This window comes from Lissotriton vulgaris, chromosome 1_1 (genome assembly GCF_964263255.1).
Source record: "Lissotriton vulgaris chromosome 1_1, aLisVul1.2, whole genome shotgun sequence".
Taxonomy (NCBI): domain Eukaryota; kingdom Metazoa; phylum Chordata; class Amphibia; order Caudata; family Salamandridae; genus Lissotriton; species Lissotriton vulgaris.
In genome coordinates, this window is record NC_141685.1 from 813628042 (window position 1) to 813641521 (window position 13480).

Genomic DNA, 13480 nt, shown 5'->3' on the forward strand with positions numbered 1-13480 from the left:
AGAGATGCATTCTGTATGTTAAAGCAAATTTGTTCCCTGAGCACTGAAAAGAGGTGCTTTATTGTTTCACAAGAGGTGCTTTGCTAATAACAAGGTAATATTCAGCTATGTGAAGGTCCTTTTCTTTCCAACTGCCTGTGCTTCGGATTGCCTTATTTGTACGGTATACATAGTGAAAGATGTATTAAATCAATCTTTATTTGAAGGGTGCAGACATACATAGCGAGCATATTTTATCATGCTACAAGCTACTACTGTGTAAAAATACCCTCTGGTGTGTCCTGACCCATGTGCAGGTTATAGTTGCCAAGGTTTCAGATTGCTTATGTGTGACAGTTTCATAATTTCAGTGTAATTATAAGTGAGATTCAACGACTATGAGTGACACTTTCTCACAAGTAAAATCAAGCAATAAAGACGAGGGAAAAACATATAATTAACAGAAATTACACCCATTTGAGCAATGGGAAACTCTAAGAAGATCTTAAAATATAACTGGGAAGTTTTCAACTTCCATATGTATGACATTTCCAGAATTTTTGTGTGCTTCTGTGTGACATTTGAATTTTTTGTGTGACACTGTAAGTTACACTTTTAGAAGTTCTCTGTACTGAGATAAATGTCAGAAATGAGCCCCTTCAGGCCAGTGTAAAGGAAAAGGACTGCTGCAATGCTCCTGAAATGTTATGCTCTTCCCTGAATACAAAGTGCTCCTGCTAAAAAGCCAGGACTGGCAGAAGGAGTCAGTAACCCTAGAAACTGGCCTGGCAGCTATGTTACAGACTGCCCGCTTCTCCCTGCCCACCACCTCATATTGTTGTAGTTACTCATTTTAGATCATTATCAGAAAAGCTAGGACTTACTGAAGTTGTCACGTGGACTGTGTCATATAAATCTTGCCAGAAATTAAGGGCCAGCAGCAGAAGCTGGAAATTGCTGTAGCTAGTAGTAGTGTATTTAAAAATGTTAATGTACGGGAATGGTTGTTTAATGAGCAATCAAAATGCTTTGTAGACTATGCTACCATGCTTCTGAGTCTGGCACAGGCATTTGAAACTTGTCTGTTGAGTTATTGTGCTCATTCCTCTTATTGGTGACAACGCTGCCTGAGTGGGGAGGAAGGCTGTACTAAGCCTAAGAAGACTGGTAACTTGATGACTGTCCTGGTAGGATGTTGATTATGCTAGGAGTTCGTTTATCTAACCTCCATATTCAAGCACTCTTCCTCTTTTATTTGTACTCTCAGCCAACTGCCCCTCCCACAAGGATACTGTCATAGAACTTTAACCCCTTCGATGCTCATGACGGAACGGTTCCGTCATGAGCATCGGTTTAGCTGTGCTCATGACGGAACTGTTCCGTCATGTACCCGTTGGCTCATTAGAACCTTCAGCACAGCGCGAGAATTTGCGCCGCGCTGAAGGTGTTAAAACATTTTAATTAGGAAAAATAGCTGTGACTGTTGGTCCATTATGTTAGTTTTTCCAAATAATGCTTACTATAGCTGCACAGTTCTACCTATGAAACACTCAAATGTCAAGTCCTCTGTTTGACGATCGGTGACACAGTTCATGTTGTGAAAAAATCACAGCGCTGTGAGATGGGATAAAACTTTCAGAACTTGGGAGTATCTTACCTTCTTGTAAAATCAGACTGACAACGTTTTTTTTGCTGTATGAATCTCAACTACCATCTTCCCCAGTCAGCATCCTGCACCGCCGTTAGGCTCATGCAAACCACCCTGGAAGAATGCAGCCTTCTCCCCATTGCCATGTGAAACAAGCATTGGCATAGCTAATAGGTCTCGCTTTTGGGATCAGGCACACTATTCCGGCTCACAGCGTGCAGCCAGAAGAGAGCGTTTTTTCGTGACAATTTACTTTGGGCACAAATGCAGGAAAATTAGTACATTCGCGTTAGAATAACCTGGGATAAGCTACACTTGACAGGGCTTCAGGCCCAAGCATGACAAGGCGGATTTTGTTAATTATTCCTACAGTGCCTCCTCGCACATTCCGGAGGTCAGAGGAGCTATAATGCTTGACTAATGCATTTTAGTGCGGTGATGCAGCCACCAGCACTAAAATGCGTTAGTCTAACCCCTGATGCATGGCAATTGGCAGGGCTGGCATAGGAATTATTAGCATAGTAGGATGGTGGTACCAGGTCTAGGTTCAAGGGTCCCACTGCAATGCATATGTGACACGTAACTAGTGGTGAGGGCGTCCATGTTTAGTGTCTGGCTTGACAGCACAGCTGTCGCCTAATAACTATTTGAGCATCACCAGAGAGGGGTTTTGACTACACCCACATGTTGGGAACCAGAAGTACATGTCTTGATTGGGCAGAAGTTGTGTGCTATCATTAAAAAAAGTGTTTGCTCTCCACGCAGCTATGATCATTGTGTTTATTTATCTAGCTGCCTAAGCTTGAACTTACAGGGACACGCACAACATTGGTATGCTAATAAAGTGTCTTTGATAACTATTTAATTTATGTTGTTTTTCTCTGGTAGCAGGAGGGCAGTCATTAACCTACATGGATTTTTATAACTGGCTTGACAGTGTAACTGTTCCCTGGCCTTTTAACCTACACCAATATTATTGAACAGTTGCTTCCATACGAATACATAGTTATTCCCATGCTACTTACTTGTAACATTACCATAAATACCAATAGACCTTATTCAAGCCGAAGACTCCTGAATGTTGCTTTATTTGAGCTGTCTCCCGACTAAAGTTAACTCTTCTACAATATAAGCCAATGGAGAAAATAAATTCGCCCTATTTTATTCTGAAAATCTCTTAGTTCCTAGGTTTAAAAAAAAACATTTATATAGCGAACTCAACCCAAAGTTATAGGAGTGCTTTACATGAGCACCAGTTACGTTACACAAGGACATATTTCTTTTAGGTAGGTACGGGAGATAAGTAATTTACCTAGAATCACAGGATGCTGAGACAACGGAACCTGGTTCCCTAGCTCCAAAGTCGGCAGCTCTGGCCGTTAGGCCACACACCCTCCACTTTTGCGAATGTTAGCATTACCATACAACATTCTTAACAGCCAGACCAATGGTCATTGCCATTGCTGGTATTACAAAACACTTTCTGTGGTACAATCAACACGATGTGGTAACATTTACGAGTGCTACTACTACTTTTACTAAAGTTTCTCCTACTTTCCATATTTATTTAGCTGGTGTACCGCCCCCATTTAGGTCTTTCGTCTCATTTGGTTATTTTAGTTCGGCACAGTCGCCGAGCCAATAAGGACCCAATACAATTAAGATGGCGGCGCTGTGCCGAATTTATGCGTCCGTTTTTACTTTCTAAAGTCCCAGCTCTTTTGTTCCGGTGATATTGTACTTCCGGGGCAGCAGCTTCTGTGACAGCGGTTCACCAGCCGGCACCATGAGTACTATGTTCGCAGACACCGTGCTAATAGTCTTCATTTCCATTTGTACGGCCCTGCTTGCTGAGGGTAAGGACGTTGAATGGCTTAGGGCTACTGCATTGTAGTGTACGAGGGGAAAAGGGGAGAGACTTGGGTTTAAGCTTTGAGTGTCAAGTGGACGAAGGGCTGTAGAGATTACGTGAAGCGGTGTTTGTCCTTTCATATAGATGAATACCATGACTAGTGCACCCACTATTGTCGAGGATTTTTTCCCTTTTGGACTCCACTCGCTCACGATTTATGTACTGTAACCGCTTAATACACGCATAGTAGTTTTGCATAGGCACACAACCTATACGGCGTACGGAACTTTGTATGGACTTGGTAGCAACAGTGACTTGCTAATGCTTACATGTTTGCACTGCAACATTTAACCAGTCTTGTTTATTTTGATTTTCCTAGTAGATGTTTTTCTTATAGAATAAATGTCCTATGTTCTAATGTCAGTCGACATTTGTTTTGTTATTGTTGCATGTAGATACACTAAGTTCTTCACCCAGGCCTAGGAGCTTGGTGTTTCCGCTTCAAGATAAGGCTAATCAATAGCATTTTGGAATTGTATACCAAACCAGTGACAGAGTATTACGCTTACTGGTTCAGTTGTTCAACAATTTATTCCCACGTGTAACCACTTTTTTGTTATTTACACGGTGGTACTCGGCTAAACGGTCATCTAGTGAAAGTAGAACACCACTGCAGAGAGTTGACGTTATAAAGTAACATTACTTGTTGATATGCCTAAGAAAACCTCGAAAATATCAACTGCGACTGAATGATTTCAATGTATGGACATGTTACCTCGCACCTTGTCTCCAAATTCCAGCCGGTAGTCATCCAGATCCCATGATGGGGCGCCAGAAAAACTGAACTGCGATTGGTGTTGTTTTCATATACTGTCCTGTGTTTTTTCCTCTGCCGCTAAAAAAAGTGACCATTGTGAATTAGAGCGAAGTCAGAATAATATAAAGAACACCATTTTATGTAAGATCTCGGTTTTTTCTCTATAACACCAAGCGCTCCCACTGTATCTCTGCTGCCTTAAAACCGCATTCAATAAAGCTTTCAAACATTAAAAAAAAAAAAAACGCATCGACTTATACGTGCACAAGTCAAGTCGATGTTCTAGACTGTTTACTTTGTTTCTTCTGTAGCAGTCTTGGCACATTGACTATGCCCCATAAGGGAAACAGTAGCAGTGATGGAACTGAAGACCTCCAGTTCTAATACTTTGCAGACACCTGCACCTGAGTGACCCCAAGGCTTTTTAGGTTTTGCCTGGCTTTCACTGCGCAAGCGAAATTTTTGATCTTTAGTACGGGGCTTTAACCCGCCTCTCTCTTCCATTGGCTAGCTCCATAAATGGAGGCTAGCCATTGGAAGAGAGATGTGTCAATAATTGTCGGAGCAGGTTCGTGGGCGTTCCGCTGTTTTTTAAGCCCCGCCCCTCTTTTGCCGTCATGAACATGTGGGTGTTCACTTCCCCCCCACCCCCCCCCCCCCCCCGATGTTTGCTGCCGCCATTTTTTATTTCATGGAGCTTGGGCGGGTGGGATGATTGCGGTCCGGCGGGTGGATGTGTGCCTTGGTGAGATGCGGTGCAGTTTACCAGCCCACGGCACCCTTTCCGGCAGCAACATGTATTGTGCCTACCCCGTGCCCGGGATGGGGACCAACTCGCTGAGGCGGGGCCTGAAGGGGGCAACTTCCACTTCCCCCTGCTTGGGGGAAGCCATTGAGACGTTGCCCATCTCCCATGCGATGGAGGGAGACCGGAAATTCCCCCCCGCCGCTGGAAGCAGCACTGGAGTTGTGAGGCTCCCATGATGATGGGCGAGCCCCGGAGGGATGGAGGGAGACCAGAGATTCTTCACCGCCGCCGGAAGCAGCAAGGGAGTTGCGGGCTCCCATGATGATGGGGGAGCCCCGGAGGAAGAATGCGCCCGGAGCCTTTGCGGGCTGCATTTTCAAAGTCCCGGTCCGAGATGGGGGACCGGGTGAAGGCCGGCGCATCGTGAGGTCTGGAGCTGCGAAGGTGGGGCTCTCCTGAGGAGTGAGAGCCCCGCAGGCGCCACCGAGAGTTGCAGAGATGCGGAGGGGCCCGATGCACATTGCCGGTGCCTGCCCCTGCCCCGCCGCGTAGGCAACAGATCTTCCCCAGCCCGGTGAGTTAGGGCTGGGGCAGGGCTCTTTTCAGTGTAGGGCGGCCCCGGAGGGCAGCGGGCTGCCCCAACGGTGCCCAAAAAAAGCTTCTGAGTCCTTGTGTGGCTCCGTGGGGGCATGTCCCATTCCTAGGTGTGGGCTTCAGTGCACTGGGAGTATGCAGGGTGTGGGGTTCTGTGCACAGTGTGTATGCAGGGTGTTGGGTTCAGTGCACTGAGAGTATGCGGGGTGTGTGGTTCTGTGCAGTGTGTAAGCACGATGGGGGCTTCAGTGCACTGTGAGTATGCGGATTTCTGTGCATTGTATTTGCAGAGTGTGAGGTTGTGTGCACAGTGTATGCGGGTTGTGGGGATCAGTGCACTGTGAGTATGCGGGGTGTGGGGTTGTGTGTATGCGGAGTGTGGGGTTGTGTGCACTGTGTGCATGCGGGATGGAGCTTCGCATCCCTTGTTTGGAGGCCTTGGAGACGTTTATTGGTGTGGATAATTTACTCTTTCACATAACTTCCCAAGCACTGTGGCTGTAGTTTGTGCGACGTTTGAATTGCTTTTGGGCATAGTGTTTTGACTGCACGTTGATTTGTATTTCAAAATTATCGACGGAACTTCCTCTCTGTGTGTCTCTTTGGCAGGCCCCAGCTGTGCAACTTCGGCATGTGTGGCTCTGTGTGGGGGTGTGTGTGTGTGTGGGTGCAAATGCAATAGGTCTCGCATTTGTGAGAGATTAAGCTATTGGCAATGTAAATGACAATGCCATTTATTTATCTGTTTTCAAAACCAACACATAAATAAAAATGTTGGCATTTACAATGCCAATAACTAACTTTTGCAAAGGCGAGACCGTTGCATTGTAAATGCTTGTTGAAACTTGAACCCTAGTTTAACTTACTGGCATGCATTAGTAAGCATTATGTTCCATCTTGTACGTTATGTTAAATCGTGGTTGGGCTGAAAAATCCTAGTTTTTTTTTATCCTTTAATCGCCACTTTAAGTACTCTTTCGCTTCAACCATAAATGAAACGCATATTATTTGCATCGTGGATATTGCCCGTTTTGATTGTGATAAACTGTGCACACTGTATTTAATTGGAACTTTCCCCCTAACGTACGCAGTAAGGAGTCTATGCTGAGCATTGTATTTCCAATATTCTGTGTCTTGATCTAGTTGGAAAAAATAGGCATTTTCACTTTTGATACTGCTCGACGAGTTCTACATATAACAGGAGCAGGTAAAATGCCTCATCTAGCCCATCTATTGTGGAGATCTAGGTTTGGTCATAATGTGAAATTAGAAGCCTTAAAATCATTTACATGACATAAAATGACTATAACAAAAATAATTTAAAACATTAACAGGTAACATGTCAGTGTGAGACCGACTAGGATTGAAAAAAAGACCGTCTTAACCAGACTTGTATTGCTTCTCCATGAGGCTGCCATGTCTCCAAGTGCCCAGGTCTAGCAGTACAGCTTCTTTTTACACCTTTCTTAGCTGAATGATGACCAGTAAGCCATTGCATTTCCTTTAGGTGGTGTTTTTGTAGAACTAACGGTTTGGATGTTTATGACCCAGGATTTGCTTGTGAGAAAAGTCTGGCTTTCTCCTGACCCTGGTTGATAACTTGCACCATTGGTCTAAACTTCATTATTTTTTCTGGGTCATGATTTGAGGCAGTTAGAGAAGACTAATTATTTTTTTTAAGTATTTTATTGATTTTCAACACACACAAACCCCTATTTACAAGGCGCAATATCAATAGGATCACAGTGCATGTTACATTGTACAGGTAGTTACTGTCTGCTGTCGAGCTCATATTCATGTACTTAGTGATTAGGGCAGTGAACTACCAGACTTCTCTCCTTCCATCAGTGTGTACATCAGGGCAGTGAACTACCAGACTTCCTCTCCTTCCATTAGTGTGTAAATCAGTACACACTGTCAGCTGTATCCCTCAAAAGAATAAAATCCTAGCTTTGTGCCCCCATATTTGCTCACCTCTTCCCAGCCCCTACCACCGGTGTGCTCCAAGTAATCGAAACGAGGATCAACAACTATCATCTTTGTGCAGGGGCGTGCAGTTCTCCCATCTGTTTCAGGCTGCATCCCGATCATATCCTCTCCTAGCCCACTTCTGTCCCCCCCCGCAACCAGCTCAGTCCTATCTAGACACTGTGTGCTCTTGTAGCTTCCTGTGGAGTATCCAAGGAGTCAGTGTCTGAGTCCAGTTCTTTCAACTTCAATAATACCACCAAGGCCTCCCACGCCTGTGCACTTTCCATCGCTTTCTCATTGTTCGCCCTGGAACATGACCATACTCTCACTGGCCACCGGTCGTGAGTTCCGCCCTCCATTGCTCCATGCTAGGGCCCTGCTTAGATTTCCACTGCCTCGCTAGTTCTCGCTTAGCTAATAATAACCCCAGGTCAATTAATTTACTTGTGATCTTAGTTCGCGCTGTATGAGGAAACCAGTGAAACATACATGCCCCCATGTCGGGCTCTATCTGCCTATCCGTCACTCCCCACAGAACCTCAACCACCTCCTCCCAGTATGTGCCAAGCTGCGGAAAGCTCCACATCATATGTCGAAAGTCTGAAGCATTCAAATGACCTCTTGGGCAACATGCTGAATCCACATTAAAATATTTATCTGCTTTGGGGTTAGGTACGCCCTATGTAAAAAATATAGAAATGAATAAGTTTGAATCTAGCATTCCGTGTGCCGTTCCACGCCCTCTCCACTATCTTAGCCCAAGTTGTTTCCTGAATATCCTTGCCCAGATCCATCTCCCATTTTCCTCATAACTGATTCATTGGTTGCAGTTCCCTCCTCCACCATTCTCCTGTACAGGCATGTTACTGCCTTCACCGTCCCCGCTGCCATTACAACATACTGACATGTCGAGGACGTTTGCGGTTCCATCAACCCTCCCCCCCCCCCCCCCCCCCCCCCAGTGCTTCTGGATCGCAGACACCAGAGCTGCATGCAGCAGGAAGTCGCCCCTGGGCAAACCATATCGATCCTGCAGCGCCTGAAAAGGCAAGAGGGCTCCCTCCCCATACAGGTCCCCTACCATTTGCAACCCCAGATCCTCCCACTCAGCCAGCGCAGACCAGTCTCCCCATGTGGGAAGGCTGTGCACATACCCAGAGGTTTCTCCGGAGCCTATAGCTGTATAACGCCCCCCCCACGACTGCTTCTGTTCCAGCACACTCTCAATGCCTTCTCCTCGCATGTCAATGAATTGACCTGCAACCGCTGGCCAAGAACAACAAAAGACAGAACATGCCGCCGAAACGATCGGTATTCTGGTCCTTCCGGCCCCCTGTACTCCCGAGCCACCGCCTGTGTGAGCCATTGCAGCTGGGCTGCTAAATAATACAACTCAAAGTCTGGAACCGCCCACCCTCCTTCTGCTCGAGGCCTCATCATCGTGTTCAGTGCCACCCGCCGCCTACCGCTCCCCCACAGAAATCCCCCTACCATAGTTCTAAGCATCTTAAATACCGAGCCAGGGATCCAAATCGGCATCGTCCTGAAATGGAGTAATCTAGGCAGCGCTACTCTTCCTGCCAACGATAGTGGCAAAGTACTCCAATACGCCATGGTCCCTTAAATCCCCCGCACTGCTCTATTCACATTACCCTCCAACATATCCACCTGCTCATGATAAATGTTGGTACCTAAGTATGGTAGGCAGCATGGTTCCCATCTTATTCCATCCAGTGTAGTCGGGGTTTCCATCACCCGATGCACTGGGAACAAACAAGTCTTATCCCAATTCACGCACAGCCCGATACCTCCCCAAACATCCGTAATAGCGCAGTCGCTCCTGCTAAAACCTCGCCCGGGGAAGCCAAAAACATCAGTAAATCGTCTGCATAAAGTGATATGTAATGCACTTCTTCCCTCACCTCCAGCCCAGTGTAATGCCTCCCCGATCTAGCTCGCACCGCCAACTGTTCTATCGCCAGCGCGAACAGCAGCAGTGATACCGAGCAACCTTGTTGCGTCCCCCCGAGCAAGAGGATGACACAGTTTCCCCTGTTCTCACCCTAGCTGTCGCTGGGGAGAAGGCTACAATTGATAACGTACTTTTCTAATGCAATATATACTGGCTATTGTAATAACACGATCAAACAAAGATGACCTTCTTGAATCATTGCATTGCATTTCATGAAGATCAGTTGTTCTGGGGAAGCTCAGTCGGGATTTTTGTACTGATGAAATAAGATGAAATAATACTGTTGTGATGTACAATGCCTATGGTTGCATGTGGTTGGTATAGGGCAAACCTAGCCATAAAAAGCAGAGGTTTTTACAGGAAAGTATGTTACAAACGAGGGGAGGAGGATTAGCTCTGCGTTCATCTTGACAGTGGTGGTGTTTTAAGATGCAGAAAGGAAGGAGATGCAAGGAAGGCGGTTATAATAAGGATGCATGATTTTCCAAATCGAGCTGATGTCATTGGGGAGACGTGAACATTGTAATTTAAAACCAGCAATGTTGCAGAATAGGAAGGGAAAGGAGATGCTAGACCTGTGGTAGAATCGAGCAAATGGAGAAACATACTTCCATGAAGGAGGAGTTGAGTGCCTAAGGGCATCCCAGAAGTAATTTGGTCACTGCTGTTTTTTTAGGTCAAAGTCTATTCGACCTGGTTTGCTAACATTCGGAAAGCTTCCCATTAAATACATTCTGCTCATTGCTTACCATTGGCTTTTTGGTTTGTAACTCACATTTTCTTACTTTCTATTTGCTGGCTTTGTTTGGTTTAGGCTGTCCAGCTCGAGTTTGTCCCTTCCCTTGCCCAAACTGTATTTCCAGTAGCCTTCTGAGTTCTCCCTTTCTGTAAACAGGCTTCTGAAGCTTGTTCTTATCTTGTCACATTTTTCTGTGCAGTCAAATACACAGGTCATATGTCATGCTCGGTCTTCCGAAGGAGCTTGGTTTTTACTTTTCTTTCTCCGACTTGAAAGTGAGAGGATTTATGTGACCATCATGCTGGTTACTTGGAGTAATTCTGAAGTGTGGGGAAAGCAAATATTTTTAAACCATCAAAACAAATCAATACACTAGGTGATATTTCCACACATTGCAGTTTGTGCGCTGTATACTTTTATCAGTAAAACTGTATTTTTGCAAATGTAATGGTCATTTCAATTGAAGATGCGTTGTCTGTAATGGTTACCACACCATGCGTACTCCACTTTACACCACTGCACGCTACTCTGCACACTACGCCACTCCACACTGCGTTATTGCACTCTGCTCTGCACCATTCCACTCGACACCACTTCACTCTACGCCTCTCTACTCTGCATCACTACCCCAATGCGCTCCTCTCTACTCTCTATGCACCACTGCACTCTTGGCTATTCCACTCCATGCCACTTTAAATGTAATCTATGCCATTGTACTCTACACCAATTATCTGTACCATTTCACTCTACGCCGGTGCACTCTATGCTATCCACTCTTCGCCACTCTTATCTGCTCTACACAACTGCACTTTACCCTGCACCACTCTACTCTGTTTCTTCTCTCCACTCTAAAACAATCTACTTTGCTCCACTCTACGCCACCGCATTCTACGCTGCACCGCTCTACTCTACGGTACTGCACTCTATTCTAACCACTGCAGTCTCTAAACCAATCTATTCTACTCCACTTCACTCTACACCACTATACTCTAAGACACTCTACACTGCAAGACTACACTCTCCACTCAACTCTGTGCTACTCTGCACTCTACACCACTACACTCTATCCTGGACCACTTTGCTCCACCCAGCGCCACTCCACCCTGCGCATCTCTATTGTACACCAACGCACTCTTCACCACTTTATTCATAACCAATGCACTCTAAGCCCCTACGCTCTATGCCAATCTACTCTGCACCACTATTCTTTACACAACTTCACTCTAGGCCACTCTACAACACTCCACTCTCACACTCTACACTGCTACTCCACTCTACAGTGCTTTTCAAAACTCCCTCTACGCCACTCCACTATACACTACTCTTTTCTGCAAAACCCTATTCCATTGTACGTCATTCCACTCTGACATTCTACTCCACTCAACACCCTGTATGCCACTCCACTCTGCACCATTCCACAACATTGTATTGTGATTGTATTTATATAGAGCTTACTACCCCAGACGAGGCGTCAAATCACTTTTTCGGCGAGTAGCATGCTACTCCTCAACCCATAAAGGATTAGTGGTGAATTATAGTGAAAATATGAAAGTAATTTGAGTGATGGATAGGTTAGTAAGTTATTTGGATTGAGAAAGATAGTGGAGGTGTAGAGAAGGGAAAAGGGTTTGCATTTACATAGCGCTTGCTACCCCTGATTTGGGGGGTTGAAGTGTTTTTTGGGCGAGTAGCACGCTACTCTGGAACCCATAAAGGATACGTGGTGGATTAGTATAGTGAAATATGAAAGTAATTTGAGTGGTGGATGTGTTAGTCAGTTATTTGGATAGCGAAAGGGTAGAAGAGGTAAAAAGACTTGCATTTGTATAGCGCGTGCTACCCCATATGAGGTGTTAAAGTGCTTTTTCGGCGAGTAGCACGCTACTCCGAAATCCATAAAGGATTAGTGGTGAATTAGTATAGTGAAATATGAAATTAATTTGAGTGGTGAACATATTAGTCTGTTGTTTGGACTGAAAAGGGATAGAAGGGAAGGATTTAGTTATTTTTTTTTGCAGAGCTCATAGCAGTAGGAGGAGGCTTGGGATGAGTAAAAGGGAGGTGGATGGGATGAGTAAAAAGGGAGGTGGAGATGGAAGAGTCAGAGGGAGGGTTTAGAAAGGCTTGTTTTGGGGGATCGGAATAGTAAAAAGATTGTATGCCATGAGGAGACTTCAGCAATCCGTGTACTACACTAAGCAGCATCTACTTACCAATGTTATAAGCCTATATTTATACTGTCTTTCTACTTTGTCTATCTAGGTTGGACAATCCTATACAGAGGTATTTTCAGATTAGGGGAGTACCTGGCACTACACATCCCTCTCTAGGTGTAGAATATGGACCTTCTAGGTCCTGAAGAAACACCAAGAATCTGGTTGGACCAACAGGTTTGAAACCTCCGACATCTCAAGCAGGAAAGGGTGCATTATACCAGTGGGGGGGGGGCAAGTTGCAACAGGGTTTTGGGTGGGGGAGGGGAGTTGAGGAGTGGACATGAAAATGAGACAACCTAACAGCATACTTTGTTTTTTTGCTGTGCACGTTTTTACACTTTTTAAAAAACATGGAGCATCTGCCCAGAATTACACAATATTTTGGTCCAGTGGGAAGGCCGTGATTCGAAGGTCAGCAACATAGTGTTGAAATTCTGTTGAGCTAACAGGTAACAATGTGACCTTCAGCAGGCTTCGTTTAATGATGCCAGACTGATACATTAACCCGAAGCCCCTGCTTAGCACTGAGACAGGGTTTGTGCGGGTGACCTGCAATGTCAAGTTAACAAATTGCTTTGTGTGTAAAGTAGTGAAGCATCAAGACTTTATTTAGATGCCTATGAAGGACACTTCCTCCCAGCCTCACTGCATCTCATGACCTCATTCCTGCGCCTACCATTTAGAAAACTTTAACAATGTGACCTGATGCTAGAAGCTTCTGAGAATGGATGCCTTCCCCCTGCCAGCAGCATTTGCCACATCAAAGGGTTCCGCTGGCCCGCCCCCCGCCGTCACTTATTCACGGCCGCAGGCCATGACTCACATGTGCTTCCCCGGCTCTGCTCCCCGCCCCGCCTCCTCTCTATCCCTCGCTCTCCGCCAGATGCTAGGCCGTGACTCCTTATCTAAGTGTTCCTTTTCAGCTGCTTGTTATATAGTGCATC

General features: G+C 45.5%; 1 protein-coding gene across 2 annotated transcripts in view; it reads left to right on the forward strand.

Moving 5' to 3' along the window:
• The first annotated feature begins 3360 nt into the window (after positions 1-3360).
• Positions 3361-13480, forward strand: part of TMCO1 (transmembrane and coiled-coil domains 1) — a 222114-nt gene continuing 211994 nt past the window's right edge. For both annotated transcript variants that reach the window (XR_015308471.1, XM_086956986.1), the window contains exon 1: positions 3361-3483. Coding sequence is in view for 1 of the 2 variants with exons in the window: in XM_086956986.1 (XP_086813112.1) it covers positions 3414-3483 (70 nt within the window). In the remaining variant the exon portion in view is untranslated. The remainder of the gene's footprint in view (positions 3484-13480) is intronic.